Consider the following 14,471-nt stretch of genomic DNA (forward strand, 5'->3'; position numbering starts at 1 on the left):
TATGCTTTTACCTTATTCAAATTAATATTATTGGAAACATGTAAATCAGATTTATATAATCAATTCTACTATTTTCATAATATGTTTTTTTGGTATTAGAATAATGCTACAAAAATTAAATGAAAATTATTTGGGAAAAAAGGAATTTCTTAGAGCTAAAGAAAGCCATTTAAAGAGGGCGAGTCTTGGCGCAACGGTAAAACGTTGTTGTCGTGTGACCAGAGGTCACGGGTTCGAGTCTTAGGAGTTGGCAAGGGAAGACTTGCCCCCAATACACCCTTGTGGTGGGACCCCTCCCCGGACCCTTGCTCAACGGGGACGCGTAATGCGACCGGGCCGCCCTTAAAGAAAGCCATTTAAAGAAAGGAAGGAAAATGGAAGGGGTCGCAGGACAGCGCGGTATACATATATCGAGACCGTACCATAAAAAAAATAATAAACCCCCTTCCCCTGCCTACGTGTCTCTTCTCCTTCTACTTCTCCTTCAACCAAAACCAAAACCTTTCTTCTCTTCTTCACTCTACGATTGACTCTCTCCTCTTTCCCTTATTTCTCTCTTTTCATTTCATGACCTAATCCCTCACTATCCCACTCTTTCATAATTTTATCCCCCTTTTCAACTTTCTTATATTCCATCAATTTTTTAGGATGGAATCTGCCTACGCCAATACGGTGCCGCCATTCTTGTGCAAGACTTATGATATGGTAGATGATCCTTCCACCAATTCGGTGGTTTCCTGGACCACTACCGATAATAGTTTCGTCGTTTGGAATGTCCCCGAGTTTCAGAAGGAGCTTTTACCCAAGTACTTCAAGCATAATAATTTCTCTAGCTTTGTCAGGCAGCTCAACACTTATGTCAGTATTCTTTTCTTTTCCTTTTTCTTCTTACTTGATTCCTCGTATGCAATAACAGATTTTTTCCCCTTTTTTCTATATCAATTTTTAATTAACTTTGTCCGTTCTTGATTTGGCTTTTGCTTGTTGATATTTAACTTTTGTGTGTTATGCATAAATTGTTGGCAGTAAAGAGTTTCAGGGAAGACACAATGCTAACTTACTGGATTTGGTTCTTGTACAGGCCACTTAGTGGAATTAGGTTTTTATTTTTGTTTAAGCTGGTCCTTAAGTGGTTTTGATGATGACTTGTTTCAGTCCAACCTCATGCCTTGAACTTATCCTGAAACTGAAAGACGAATACTGTTTCATCCTCAAGACTAAAAATCTTAGAAATTCACTAATTTAATTAATCTGGGAATAGGTTATTGAAGCAAAGGTTATCTGAAGATCAGATTGATTCATCACATCGGTCAAGATTTGAAAATAATTGATTCAGAAATCTTCTATAGCGAGTCTCAGCTTTCAATTTATGTATATTCTTTTGGCAACTTCAGTGCCACTAATGGCAATGGTTTACATAGCCACTTTCATTCACTTATCAATGGTAGGGGTAATTACACCTAGAACGGGTATACTTGAACATTTACTTGGCAGTATTTTGATAAGTGCGTCGATATTGTGAGTTAACAGAGTGAAAACTGATTAATTAACACGTCTATGCTTCAGTGTGTAAGTTTTCTGTGAAATCACTGAAAGTTTAATATTTGGGGTTTTAGTTTTATTTTATGCCTTAGTTTCATTTTGAGCTACTTATGAGCTGATTAGTATGGTATAAGTTGCTTTGCTATCTTGTGTAATTTAACTCCAACTTTTTGGCGCAATTATTTGGATTGATGGTTATAAAAAAATTTGTCTAGCAACATAACCCAGGGAGATCTTCCTCCTTCCTCTCATAAGAATTCCACAAGATCAAAATCCAAAATGAAAATTCCCAAAAACTGTCTTATCACCGCACGTCTACACCTCACCCTCGAGGTGTAAAAACCAGCTGTCTTACTCATCCCAAGGTCTAACTAACCAGCTGTCTTGCTCATCCCAAGGTCTAACTGACCCTGCTAATGTACCCCTTTGCCTTCTAGAATGAACTTGTCAAACATTGGGCCTGCGACAGTTGATCCAATTAAACCCCTTTCTTATCTATAGAAGCATCCGTTAAAACCCCTTTACTATAACAACAGGTTCTCGGTATTAATGTGATTATTGGTAATTAAAGATTCGGGGAGGATCAAATTGCTAATCTACAGATGGATTCCACTTGATTATTGTTTCACCATTTTGCGCGGACCATAAATATTTTGTTTCTTCAGCTTAATTCTTGAAAGTGGAGTTTGAATCCTTTGAATTCTCAATTTGGTGTTGGGGCAAGGATAGACACTTTTTACTATTCAACTTGATGCTTTTAAGTTTGTGTTATGGGAATTCTTAGATCAAAGTTTCCCCCGCAATTTTGTAGAATTATTTTTATTCTAAGGATGATTATAAATACATATAGCACTTTGTTCTGACTTCTCCTTTCCATAACTGGTGGACTTCCCAACCAAATCACTAAATATTCCTTTAGAATCCAGTAAATTGAATATCATGTTCTTAGCACTGTGTTCTGACTTCTCATTTCCATAACTGGTGGACTTCCCAATCAAAATATCCTCGTGTAGTTTTTCCACGAGATTCCATGGGATTGTTTCGGGTTCCTTCTTATAAATTAGCCATCTGTTTTCTCCAACTATTTAATGAAAGGATTGCCGTATAAAGTTAAGTTCTATTTCCTGCTATTGAATTGGATAATGCATTCCCTTTTAACAGAAAAGGTTTGTATTTCTTGACTGTAGATTAAATTATGAGGGTTGAAGAAGTTGTTATTGACTTTAACTACTTTTAACTATTCCTTTGAAATTGAAATGAAATGCAATGTGCATTTGTTTTTGGGCCTTTATCTGATTTAAATGCAGATCAAAGATGCATGTTCTTGGATAAATTATTCTTGATAATGATTGTCAACCCTATTGTTTGTCATGTTCTTGAATCAGGGTTTCAGAAAGGTTGACCCAGATCGCTTTGAATTTGCAAATGAAGGGTTTTTAAGAGGGCAAAAGCACCTCTTGAAGACTATATCTAGGAAGAAGCCCCTTCAAGGACAGGGTAATCAACCACCTCAAGTTAACAACGTAAAAGTTCCATCATGTGTAGAAGTTGGGAAGTTTGGAATAGACGAAGAGGTTGAAGGACTCAAACGGGACAAGAATGCGCTTATGCAGGAACTTGTTAGACTGAGGCAGCAACAGCAAACTACAGATAACCAGTTGCAAGCTGTTGGGCAACGTGTGCAGGTAATGGAGCAGCGTCAACAGCAAATGATGTCATTCCTTGCAAAGGCAATGCAAAATCCTGGCTTCTTAAATCAGTTTGTACAGCAGAAAAATGACAGCAACAGACGCATTAGGGGCACTAAAAAGAGGAGACTTCCCGGGCAGGAGGAAGAAAACTTGGTGGGCAAGGTTGGGGGTAATCCTCCCAATGGACGGGTAGTGAAATTCCATTCTTCGATGAATGAAGCTGCCAAAGATATGTTGAATCAGATTCTGAATATGAATTCACCATCTAGGCTGGAAACATCAATGAACAACTCTGGCCAGTTCTTGCTAGGCGATCTTCCTTCATCTGGTGTGATGGACAGCAGCAGCACTTCAACTAGGTTTTCAGAAGTGATGCTTCCAGAGGTTCAACCAGCCACTTCTGGACCATCATTTATTCCTGCCGACTCAGGATTTTCTGTCAATTATCCATCTAATGCTGTTTCTGAGGTCCAATCTCCATGTTATGAAGCGACAGACCATGTTAAAACAAGCCATATAGCGGACATGGCAGTGACAGGAAGCTCCGCTGCACTTTGTAATGTAAATTTTCTTGGTTCTAGTACTATGAACGAAGTGAAGATCGATCCAGCAACATCTGTTTTGGATGCTTTCATGCCTGCAGAAACTGATGCATTTTCTCCAGATGAAGATGCGGACATTTTAGTGGATGGCAATGCTAATCTTCCTAGTATCGGTGATGTATTTTGGGAACAGTTTCTTACAGCAAGTCCTCTCACAGGGGACACAGATGAAATTAATTCAAGCTCACCAGAAAGTCAGATGACCAGGGAGCAGGAATTGCATTCTTGGCAAGAGAATGGCTGGGACAATATTCAACGTATGAATCATCTTACTGAACAAATGGAAATTCTGGGAGCAGCAAGTCGGAGTGGGTGAATATTGATTCTGTGGAAGGTAAAATTTTCAATCACCATATATATAATATGTAAGCTGGAACCCATCCCAAATCTGGTGTTGTATCTGGCCTTCTTTGAGGTTTCCAGTCTTGTATAGCACGTGATGGGTTTGCCTAAATAATTTTTGTTGTCCCTTCAAGGGTATTGCCCATTAAACAAGAAAAAGAAAGTAAATTTTCGCATTCTAAAAAAAATGTAAAACTGTCGTTTTATACAAAAATTAAGCAATGTTCTGCCGAACATTTATGAATGCATCAAATACTAAGTTTTTCACTTTAGTTTTGTTTGACTATTGAAAACATTAGCAAAAGCAAACGAGGAACGCCATAACTGTTATATTTGAAAATATGCAATTTACAATTTATCATTACTGACACCTTTTGATAGTTATCTTGTATTGAGCAATTATCGGCTGGAAATAGTGTTGTAGAAATTAGGAAGTTGAGTTTTGTGATGAAGAAATATAGTGTTGTTTTAAGAAGTTGCATATTTTGTGATTGTTGCAGTGCTAGTGCTGGTGAGCAGACAAAAGCTTTTGTTGGAAGATGGAGGACATGACAAGTTTTGAAATTTAATAAACATACCTTTACCTTTACCCTTACCCATGTGTACTAGGATAGTGTAGGTTTACTGCTTAGTATGTCATTAAACAGATAAACAATATAGTAAAAAAGCTTTCAGGTTGCTGCAATTATCACCTTTGATGGGATGCTTCCATTTTCTTGGATTTGGGGTTTCCATGGCTACCCTATAGAAATATGGTACCACTTTAAACTTTTAGTTCATATTTTGGTTTGTAATTATTTATCTACCTGCACCATCTGAGTCATGCTAGTATGTTTTGGAATATAAAGAAACATTATATGTTATCTCATCGATAAAAGGATACGATTTAATTAGGTAAATAAGAGTAATAGTGGTTCTTGTTTGGAAGGTGACCTTTAACCTTCAAATGTCTTTTGTCTAACTTCAAAACTTAAATTACATAGCACTAAAGTAGCTCCTAGCAGTGGCAATGAGGCGGGATTCCCTGAAACTCAGGGAGTCGGGGATGGTAAATTCCCAAAATATTTGGGATGGGGTTGGAGGTAAGAGGATAAATTTGCTTAGTTTTTTCCTTTTAGGCAATTGAAATGAAACTAGGGACAACTTGTTTAGTTTTTTCCCTTTCCCTTCAATGTGATTCTGAATTATCTTTTACTTGCAAATAACAAATAGTTTATATTTTAATGTTGTTGAACATTTGTATACAAGTGACCTGTATCATAGAAGCCAACATAAATTTGCATTGCAGGAGTGAACATTTGTATCATAAAGTCAACATTGAATTAAGAGATGTTGATCCCATTTCGAAACTTTAGTCTCAAGTACTCCCTAAAGAAAAATATGTATAGTAACCAATATTACATAGCCACAGGCCAATTTATTTTCTTTTCGAGATGGAAATTTCCTTTCACTTGTGGGCATTCACGACGGATGGAGATAGAGGCCAAACAATTCTCATTAATAGGATTTTTCGAATCTGTTCCTGTAAGTGTTGGGAGCTAAGTAAGGATAACATTCCCGCTCTCATTGCCACCCGTATTTATTTTTGTCACCTAACACAAATGCAAACACAGATAGCATGAGTATATAAGAATGGGCTAGTCAATGTATCTTGAACAAAATTTTGTTCAAGTTTCAGGGATCAATAGATTGATAGGTGGGGTTTTTTTTTTTTACTGGTTATTGGACTACGGAAGATTTCCTTGCATCTCCAAATTTGTCCAATCCAATGGTTCCTTCCACTTCTACCGTACAATTGCAAGACCAAGTGTTCTTGCAGGGTTCATAAATGCTCCTGATAACATATCATTTATCCCAGAAATAATATTTCCATTGCCAATGGTTTTTAAGTTGCTATTTCTAAGGTCTGGTGGTGTTGCTTTTTCAGACCTTAAATGCAGCTGTTCCACCTAAAAATAACGTTTGGTAAATTCACAACTATTTTCTTTAAAAGCTGAGAAAGTTGATTTCAGAAAAAGCTACGATTTGTGACTTTTGAAAAAAATAGTTGTCATTTTTTTCACAAAAATAGTCATAACTTTCAATATAACCTAATATTGTATATTTTTTATTTCTTAACATTTAGAGCTTTTATTATATTTTTGCTAAACACTTGTCAACTTTTTCATACAAAATTTTACTTACCCTACTATCTCCCAGAACACTTGGCCACATCAATTTGAAAATAATCCCAATTACTATGTCAATCTATAAAGTTTAGGAGCTCTACTACATATAGGCAAAAAATTTTAAAAAAAAACTTGCACATTAAAAAAAAATAAAAAAAAAAATAAAATGTAAATCCAATTTCTAAATTGTTAATAAATAGTATTTCTTCACCAGTGGTTGTAGTAAGTCAATTAACTTTTGTTAGTGACAGAGGTACTTGTAAAAAAGAGAATTCCTAACATGTAACAGTTTAAACCTTCGAGATGTCATATTTTGAAAATATTACACAATGATTTCATCTTTAATACTTAGAAAAGCCTATTTCTTGATGTAATACACCAAACAATTTGTGAGAAAGTTGTCTCTTATCGTGTTGTGTAAATCGGTCTTGATAAATTTTATTTCGGCGAAAAATCATTCAAGAGCAGCTCATGCAACAAGTAAGATCAAAACCAATTTAATAAATACTAAGAATCATCTTCTTTGCAAAAGCTCCAATATTTTGAAGATTAGAGAATATACCTTACGATCTTATTTCAGAAATGTAGAGTTCAAGATCATATTAAATTAAATCAACACAAATCAAATTTATCAAAAGCAACATGATCAAACTTATCAAATTTAGAGTACTTGTGTGCATGCTATGCACACAAGACACAAGTACTCTAAATTTGACTCATTGAAATGATTACCCATTTCTTGAGCAATACATTGATAATTATTTGACAAATAAAGGAAAGTAAGCGTTATCGAATATTTTTCCTATCATTATATGAAATGAAAAAAATATATCTCTAGAATAATTTCAATATTTTTTATATTATTTCATCATCAAGGATTAGCACGACCTGAGATTATATCTTTCATATTAGGCACAAAAATTACATTTGTTGAACAAAATTCCGTGACTTCTTTGCATAGCTCATTCCATTCATTTTGACTGGTTAACGAATTATGTATGATTTACTCGTTTGGATCATTACAAGTATATTTTTTTTTACCTAATAAATCACTGAAGTAGCAAATTAGCGTCAATAAAATCAATATGCCAACCGTAAGGAAAGTAGTTGTTGTGGCTTTCATATCAACACCTCACAATGTCTTACGCATATTGTCATGTAACAATTAAAAATAAAAATAATAAAAATTAATTAGATCAATTTGGGATACATAATACATAACACAGTCAGAACATTAAAAAAAATCGATATGTGGCTGCCACACAACAACATACTTCAAGCCTATTATGAAATATTATTGACATGATAACCATGTCAGCTTTTTGACGGTTCAGATCATCAACCTTACCATAGTGACTTTATTAACATTTAAATTTGTTATTTTGGTGATTTGATTGAGTTAGAAAATATTGTAGTACCACTGTCACTATCTAAGTGACCCAATGAACATTTTACCCAAGTGGCGTGATGACCATGTTGGAAATAGCTATTTTACATATAACATAACAGTCACATGAAAACCACGTGACAACTAATAAAATTAAAAATGAAAATAAATATTTAAAAAAAAGGAAAGTTCAATGATTATTAAAACAAAATGGAGTTAAATAACCTTTTTAAAACTAAGGTCAGACTTCACTTGAGTAACTACCAGTGTAATTGAGCCACAAAAGAAGTAACATTTCCTAAAGTATCATCAACAAAACAACGCATATATACAAGAGAAACAAGAATCCACATACTACATAGTGTTGAGAAAGAGAGTGGCATAATTTCATAAACAGATTTATTACATTGAATAGAATAATTTCATAACACTTTACTTTGAATCATGTTATAATAAGAGTTGGCAACATTAAAAGCTGTACATCAATGATTGTATCAAAACGCCTTTTCTGGGAGAGTAAAAATATACAATACAGCTCGGCCCATGTCAATTTGACCTCAGTCACATAGATCATGTCACAACACAACACCAATTTTTGTGCTCAAGCCACAACTACTATAATGACAATCAGCAGAATGATCCCAAATATCACAAGGAGCAAACACATCTGCATCAGCATCAGCATCAGAGAGATTCTATGTCAATTCCTTTTTTCCATAATCCAACACCACAAGTAAAGTAGAGACAAAGTACATCCCAAAACATGATCAGTTATGTATGTGAACCAAATGCCCATGAACAGGTCAACAGAATATGTGATAGAGAATGGGCTAACAGGAATAAGGATAATATGAAAATCAATGGGAACCTGGTTATTTCAGTAAAGAGGGAATTCTAAATTCCTGCTGGGTTGAGTTCATCTCAGCTCAATACTATCTTGTTCCTTTCTTTAATTTTCAAAGAGTTTCTTAATCAAATAGTCTATTTTTCTCTTATCTGCTTTCCTGTTTCTATCAGTATGGAAGCAGTAATCAATAACAAAATTCAATCATCTAGTTAAGTTCATATCAAAATATGATATTCAGAACTTGGCCATGTTATATTCCCTCATTGAGTTAATTTTTTCAACATGAGCACATACGTTAGGGCTTCACTTTTAAACTTTTGAAGCTTCCAGAAGGTTGAAACATCTTAGACACCAAAGTTAATCTAAACAAAAACTGTGAAGAAAGCAAGCTAAACCTATCACAACTCGTGGTAGTATCTATAAACAAAAATCAAAGGCATTGAAGAGGAAAAAAAGAAATACAATTTAAATGGAACAAGTAAAATCCATTGGTTTCCACATCACATTTATCCCTTTAGTTCAATTCAAATTCATTTAAGAAACGCCTTTTAAGTTTTAAATATAACTTACTGTCAATCCCAACAAGCACAACTAAATTTAAGCATCAGCATATGTCTCCACTATCATTTCATAATGGAGAGAAATTAAACCAAACAAGTATTGCAGTAATCAAACTTTACCAGGGATGAACTCGATTTTTGGATCTTGGAAGCTTTTGCAAGATGGGTTGTACCTTGAGCAGTTGCAGCATGGGAGTGCTCAACGTTTGAACCAATATCATCTGCAATGTGAACTCTTTTAGATTGTGTGCAAAAGGGAACACATTTTAAGAAACCCAAGAGGTAGAAATTTTGACATTATGCTATGTGGACATAAAGATTCATCTTACCAATCATTACGCCTTGCTCATGTACCAAGACAGCTAAGTCTTTGAAAATTTCATTAACTTCATTAATTTGTTGTTGAACTTCTTTAATCCCCTGATCTCTTTCTTCAATAATAGCTTCATTGAATGCAATTTCATTGTCCACAAATACAACTTCTTGTCTGCATAAAAACAGACAATTGAAACTATTGTAGCCAGTCCAAGTCCTAATGGTTATTTTTATTTACTCTGGAATGGAAATTTCACTTTTGAAATAAGCATATATGTGAAACCCTTCTCCAAAGAAAAAGGGGAAAAAAGTATTCATGTTACATCAGTAGCTAGTTCACATCGTTTAACACTTACACTACCATTCCACAACATCGAATGAGTAACACATTTAACATCCACTCCATGCAACAAGAATAAATGCTAACAATCCATTGGAAGCTACCATAGAGAAGCAATTTGCAAGTTAGCAGGAAATAAAGGACAATAGAAAATTCTCACCTTCTAGATTCTAGAAGAAGAGATTGTTGCAGAGAACTTTTAGATGATCTTACATCAGGATCATGGGTATCATAGCTGCACAACATTTTCCCCGATATTAGCTTAATAATCAGATGAAATCACGGATTGAATTTTTTTTTTTTTTTTTTTTGACAATATATTAGTTCTGGCAAAGCTTTTAATCAAGTGTACAGTTAAATCCAGTAATACCCGCAGACCCCAGATCCAAGGGCCATAACGAATTCCCAGCTTTTGTGCTGCATGTCACTGATTAATGCAACAGAAAAAGGCTTTTCTACAATACCAAAATTTGACAACAATTTCTTATTGCAGAACTGCAAAAAAACATGAGCTACCAGTTCAAAAAACAATGATTGGTCATTGGTATCGCTTAGGTTTAGGTCAATTGGTATATCTTTGACGAGCTTTGAGGTCCAGAACTAAGAACCTAGCTTCTTCATTCAGTGATTGCCTTCTCAATGTGGCAAGTGTTAGTATAATCCTATATGGTACCATTTACTCGGGCATTATGCAAAGACTACACAAATAAAGGTACATAATAACTGACCAAATTCAGCAAACACATAGTTAAGGTACAGTATAGTATATGGCAACAGTTACCTGGATGGAAGAACTTCTTTGGGAATAAAAGGAGCATAGGTTGTTTCCCTCTCAGCAGCAAGCCTTTGGGCCTTCTGAAATTCATTAAGAGCTGCCCTGAACTCCTTTGCAAGTTTAGCATCATTGATCTTTTTGGCAGGCTGCAGCCAAGGGAAGAAATTTTCAATACCTTAGAATCTATCCAACCCCCACTACCTTTGACAACCACAATGAACATATATAGAAAGATCTTTCCTTCAGGATGTTATTGGCAAGAGAGAATGCAATATCTAGAAGCAGCAAACAGGAAGGAACTGGCTTTCAGAAAGACCTGAACTTACTAAAAGTAATAAAAGTAATAAACAAACGGGGAGAAATAATCTTATCCCAGTCTACATTCAACGAGTCATCCTAAAAATGAGTTCTGAATTGAAAGAGAAATACTGAACCCTGATCATGCCATAGTTCTAAATGTTTCTGTAGGTACAACAAAACCCATACTTTCAAATGTCCAATGCCAAAGGTTAGGAAATAGAATTTCCAGTCAGGCCACCAGGAAAAAGAAGATAATAATCAGACAAAACAATGGAAAATTCAGGGTGTTTTAAGTGAAAAAATAAAAATTGCAGTATATGTATATTAGACAAACCATTTTAACCTAAATTGTGTAAAGTTTTCTAGCAGCTAGGCTAATCACTCAACTAATTAATATCTAGAACATATTCCCAATAAATCAAAGTGTTAGAATGGTACAGAATATAGAAGCAAGCACTTACGCTAACTTCTTCATAATGATCGGTTTCACTGGCTTCCCTAAGCTTGGCAGAAGTATCTTTGACCAGATCACCAATACGTTGTCTAGTCTTATGTCTGCAAAATGAAGTGAAGGCCGTGTAAGGAGCAAAGTGGGTAAAAGTCAGCAGGCACTCGCACTCCAATTATAGCACAAGAAACAACAGCAGCAGCAGCAGAAGAAGAAGAAGCAATTGCAACATAGAAAAGTAGAGTAGTTATATAATAATGATTGGAATACTTAACAACTTATCCCTCATATCGAGGGTGTCTTTGGGAGTTCCGAGGGAATTGACGAGACGGTTGAAGGAGTAAACGGCGGTGTTGATTTGGAAAATACCAGCGGCAACAGCTTGAGAAGGATCTCGAATTGGCGGCTTCTTTTGAAGGAAAGGCCTTCCAGCCTCAAGATCTTGAAAGCTCATGGCTGGCGATGATTGCGGTTAAAGAAACAAGTAATTGTGTATGTGAAAATTGAAATTAAGGATTTTTGTTGTTCGTTGGTAGAATTAGTAAGTGGACAAGGTAAGATAAAATTGGTGATGCAGAGGGAGAGAGAGACAAGAAGAGGAATTGGAATGGAAGTTTGGTTGAAGATGTAGCTGTTGGTGTACCGTCCAAGTCAAAATGAGGAAGAAGCTTCTTGCTGGGCCCCATTGAGTTTTAGATTTTGGAGTTAACATGAGAGGTGTGTGTTGTCTTCAAAAGGTGTTGTTAAATCCAACCCCAAATTCCTACCCATAGTCTTGTAAAAGGACAAAAATGTCCTTTTATGGGTTTTGGGAGGGGAATTTCTAATTTTTTTGTCAATCCGATAAGCGGGTGTGTGGATATCACGCCTCACCGCGTGGTCGGACGTGATATACACACGCCTCACCGCATGGTCGGACGTGATAGCCCCACGTCTCACCGCAAGGTCGGGCAGTTGTCTATCACGTCCGACCACGCGGTGAGGCGTGATATCCACACGCCCGCGTGTCGGATTGGCAAAAAAAATTAGCTTTTTAACCCCGTAAATAGTTCGTTAAACCCGTAAATAGGCCGTTAAACCCGTAAATAGGCCGTGAAACCCGTAAATAGGCCGTTAAGCCCGTAACTATAGAATTGTACGTAACAAATAAAATTTAAAAACATAAAAATTAAAATAAACATTAATAAACATAAACATTTATAAACGTAAAAGAGTAAATATAATATATACAACAAAAAGTGTTAAAATGTATGAATTTCTACAACAAAAATTCAACTCGCCCGACGCCACGCATCCATAAACTCATCCATCTCCCTCTTAACGCGTGGAACATCCTCGTCAGATCGGTGGGTCGGCTGTCTCCCCGGGGTCAGCTGCTCATCGCTCTCCTCAACCTCGCGATCATGTGCAACTGCAGACTGTCGCACTGCCTGGGCTGCCACATCTAGGTAGTCCTGAAAAGAATCGCTATCAGGCTCTCTATCCTCAAAATCAGTCGCCCCCTCTGATCCATGAATATTGGGCTGATCCGCAATCGGCCCCCTCCTCACCTGCTCCGTCGCAGCCCCTCTCCGCCTACGACCAGATATATCAATACCACGCAATCTCGTATGCCGTGGTGTATCATCCTCGTCGTCCATATCTAGACGACGAGCAGATGACGGGATGGATTTCCCATCCTTAGTAGGCCGCTCCGTCTACAAAAAAAAAAATTACACTAAATTAATAAAATTGTAAATAATGTAAATTATACTAAATTTATAAAATTATGCTAAAATACTACTAAATTAATATAAATGATAATAATAAATTACACTAAATTAATAAAATTATGATAAATTATACTAAAGTTATACTCAATTTATAATAAATTATACTAAAATATACCTAAATTTATAAAATTACCCTAAATCAATAAAATTATAAAAATCATGCTAAAACTATACTAAATTTATACTAAAATTATAAAATTACACTAAATAACTAAAATGTTAAATAATATATTTTTTTATAAAAAAACAACGTGGGGCGTAAGGGAATCACGCCCGAACCACTGGGCGGGCGTATAAACATCATGCCATATCAGTGGTTCGGGTGTATGAGTATCACGCCCTACCACTGGTACGGGCATGTGGCTATCGCGCCCGCACCACTGGTCGGGCGTGATACTCATACGCCCGAACTGCAGATCGGGCGTGATTCTCATACGTCCGACTGCGTTTCCGGCGATTTTTTTCAAACAACCAACAGATTCAATTCGATCTAAAAATCAACGAAATAAAACGGTAAATCTTACCATTTTAGCTTTTCCTTTACGGTTTGTATCACCATCCATGATTCAGTTCACTAATTTGTCTGGATTTGAGCAAAAATCGTATAGGGTTCTTGAGAGGTTTTGAGTTTTTTCAAATTTAGTGCAAAGGGTAGTTCGGTCTATTCCAGGGGCTAGAAGTATAAATTAGTGGCTGGGTTTAGTAACCCACTTTCCAAATTGATGAAGGTGTTAACATGAGAGATCCCCCAGCTAAGGCTGAGTATGGATCTTCGAGATTCTTGAATCGGACCGAATATCCGAAATAAAAGATTCAAAATTGAATTGAATTATTGACTTTTTTATAAGACTGAACTATTGTACCGTTGACTTAATTAGATACAATTCTGAAGATTTTTAAATCCCTAATGTTACTGAGTAAACATGTTGGAGATTCTAGAACCGGACCGAATATCTCACAAAAAAAGATTCAAAACCGGATTGAACCGTTGACTTTTTCATTAGAACCGAACCGAATTGTACTGTTGTCTTTAGTACATACAATTCTGGAGATTTTCAAATCTCTAAATTGTACCAAACTGTATTCACACCTATTCGAGAGCAATCATAACATTTCCAACACTAACCAGCTATTTAACATTTAAAAGAATTTTACTGTGATTCTTTGCCTTTGGAGCCACACCTTCGTGACAAATTTGAAAAACTAACTTTGTTTAGAACAAAAATTAAAAGTTAATATATGTTAATTGAAGATTGGTTTGAGTGTCTCCAAATCAGAGGTTTTTCTTTATAAAACATCCAGAAATATTTGTTAGGCTTGAGTAACGTGTTTTATCGCATCTTCTTAGTCATTCCAGATGTATTTACTAAGTCCTTGAAAAC

The 14,471-nt window shown here is 35.7% G+C and overlaps 2 protein-coding genes across 2 annotated transcripts; one reads left to right on the forward strand and one right to left on the reverse strand.

Annotated features, from left to right (window-relative positions):
• Positions 1-433: 433 nt before the first annotated feature.
• Positions 434-5,040, forward strand: LOC136206193 (heat stress transcription factor A-1e). Its single transcript, XM_065997152.1, has 3 exons — positions 434-858; positions 2,928-4,169; positions 4,678-5,040. Exons 1-2 carry the CDS (start codon positions 649-651, stop codon positions 4,149-4,151), a joined length of 1,434 nt encoding a protein of 477 aa, XP_065853224.1. The 5' UTR covers positions 434-648; the 3' UTR covers positions 4,152-4,169; positions 4,678-5,040.
• A 3,001-nt stretch (positions 5,041-8,041) lies between these two features.
• Positions 8,042-11,948, reverse strand: LOC136206569 (syntaxin-22). Its single transcript, XM_065997664.1, has 7 exons — positions 11,593-11,948; positions 11,331-11,424; positions 10,576-10,715; positions 9,955-10,029; positions 9,469-9,626; positions 9,260-9,360; positions 8,042-8,399 (listed from the first exon to the last, which is right to left on the reverse strand). The coding sequence occupies exons 1-7, from the start codon at positions 11,769-11,771 to the stop codon at positions 8,334-8,336; spliced, it is 813 nt and encodes a 270-aa protein (XP_065853736.1). The 5' UTR covers positions 11,772-11,948; the 3' UTR covers positions 8,042-8,333.
• Between the last annotated feature and the right edge of the window lie 2,523 nt (positions 11,949-14,471).

Source organism: Euphorbia lathyris, chromosome 9, assembly GCF_963576675.1.
Source record: "Euphorbia lathyris chromosome 9, ddEupLath1.1, whole genome shotgun sequence".
Classification (NCBI taxonomy): Eukaryota; Viridiplantae; Streptophyta; class Magnoliopsida; order Malpighiales; family Euphorbiaceae; genus Euphorbia; species Euphorbia lathyris.

What these genes read in the sequence shown, in the direction of transcription:
- LOC136206193 (XM_065997152.1), top strand. Translation starts at nt 649, where the DNA reads ATGGAATCTGCCTACGCCAATACGGTGCCGCCATTCTTGTGCAAGACT. An exon ending in TCAGGCAGCTCAACACTTAT is followed by an intron (nt 859 to 2,927) that starts GTCAGTATTCTT and finishes TTCTTGAATCAG; the next exon opens with GGTTTCAGAAAGGTTGACCC.
- LOC136206569 (XM_065997664.1), bottom strand. Translation starts at nt 11,771, where the DNA reads ATGAGCTTTCAAGATCTTGAGGCTGGAAGGCCTTTCCTTCAAAAGAAG. An exon ending in TGAGCAAGGCGTAATGATTG is followed by an intron (nt 9,361 to 9,468) that starts GTAAGATGAATC and finishes TTCACATTGCAG; the next exon opens with ATGATATTGGTTCAAACGTT. An exon ending in AAAAATCGAGTTCATCCCTG is followed by an intron (nt 8,400 to 9,259) that starts GTAAAGTTTGAT and finishes ATGCTGATGCAG; the next exon opens with ATGTGTTTGCTCCTTGTGAT.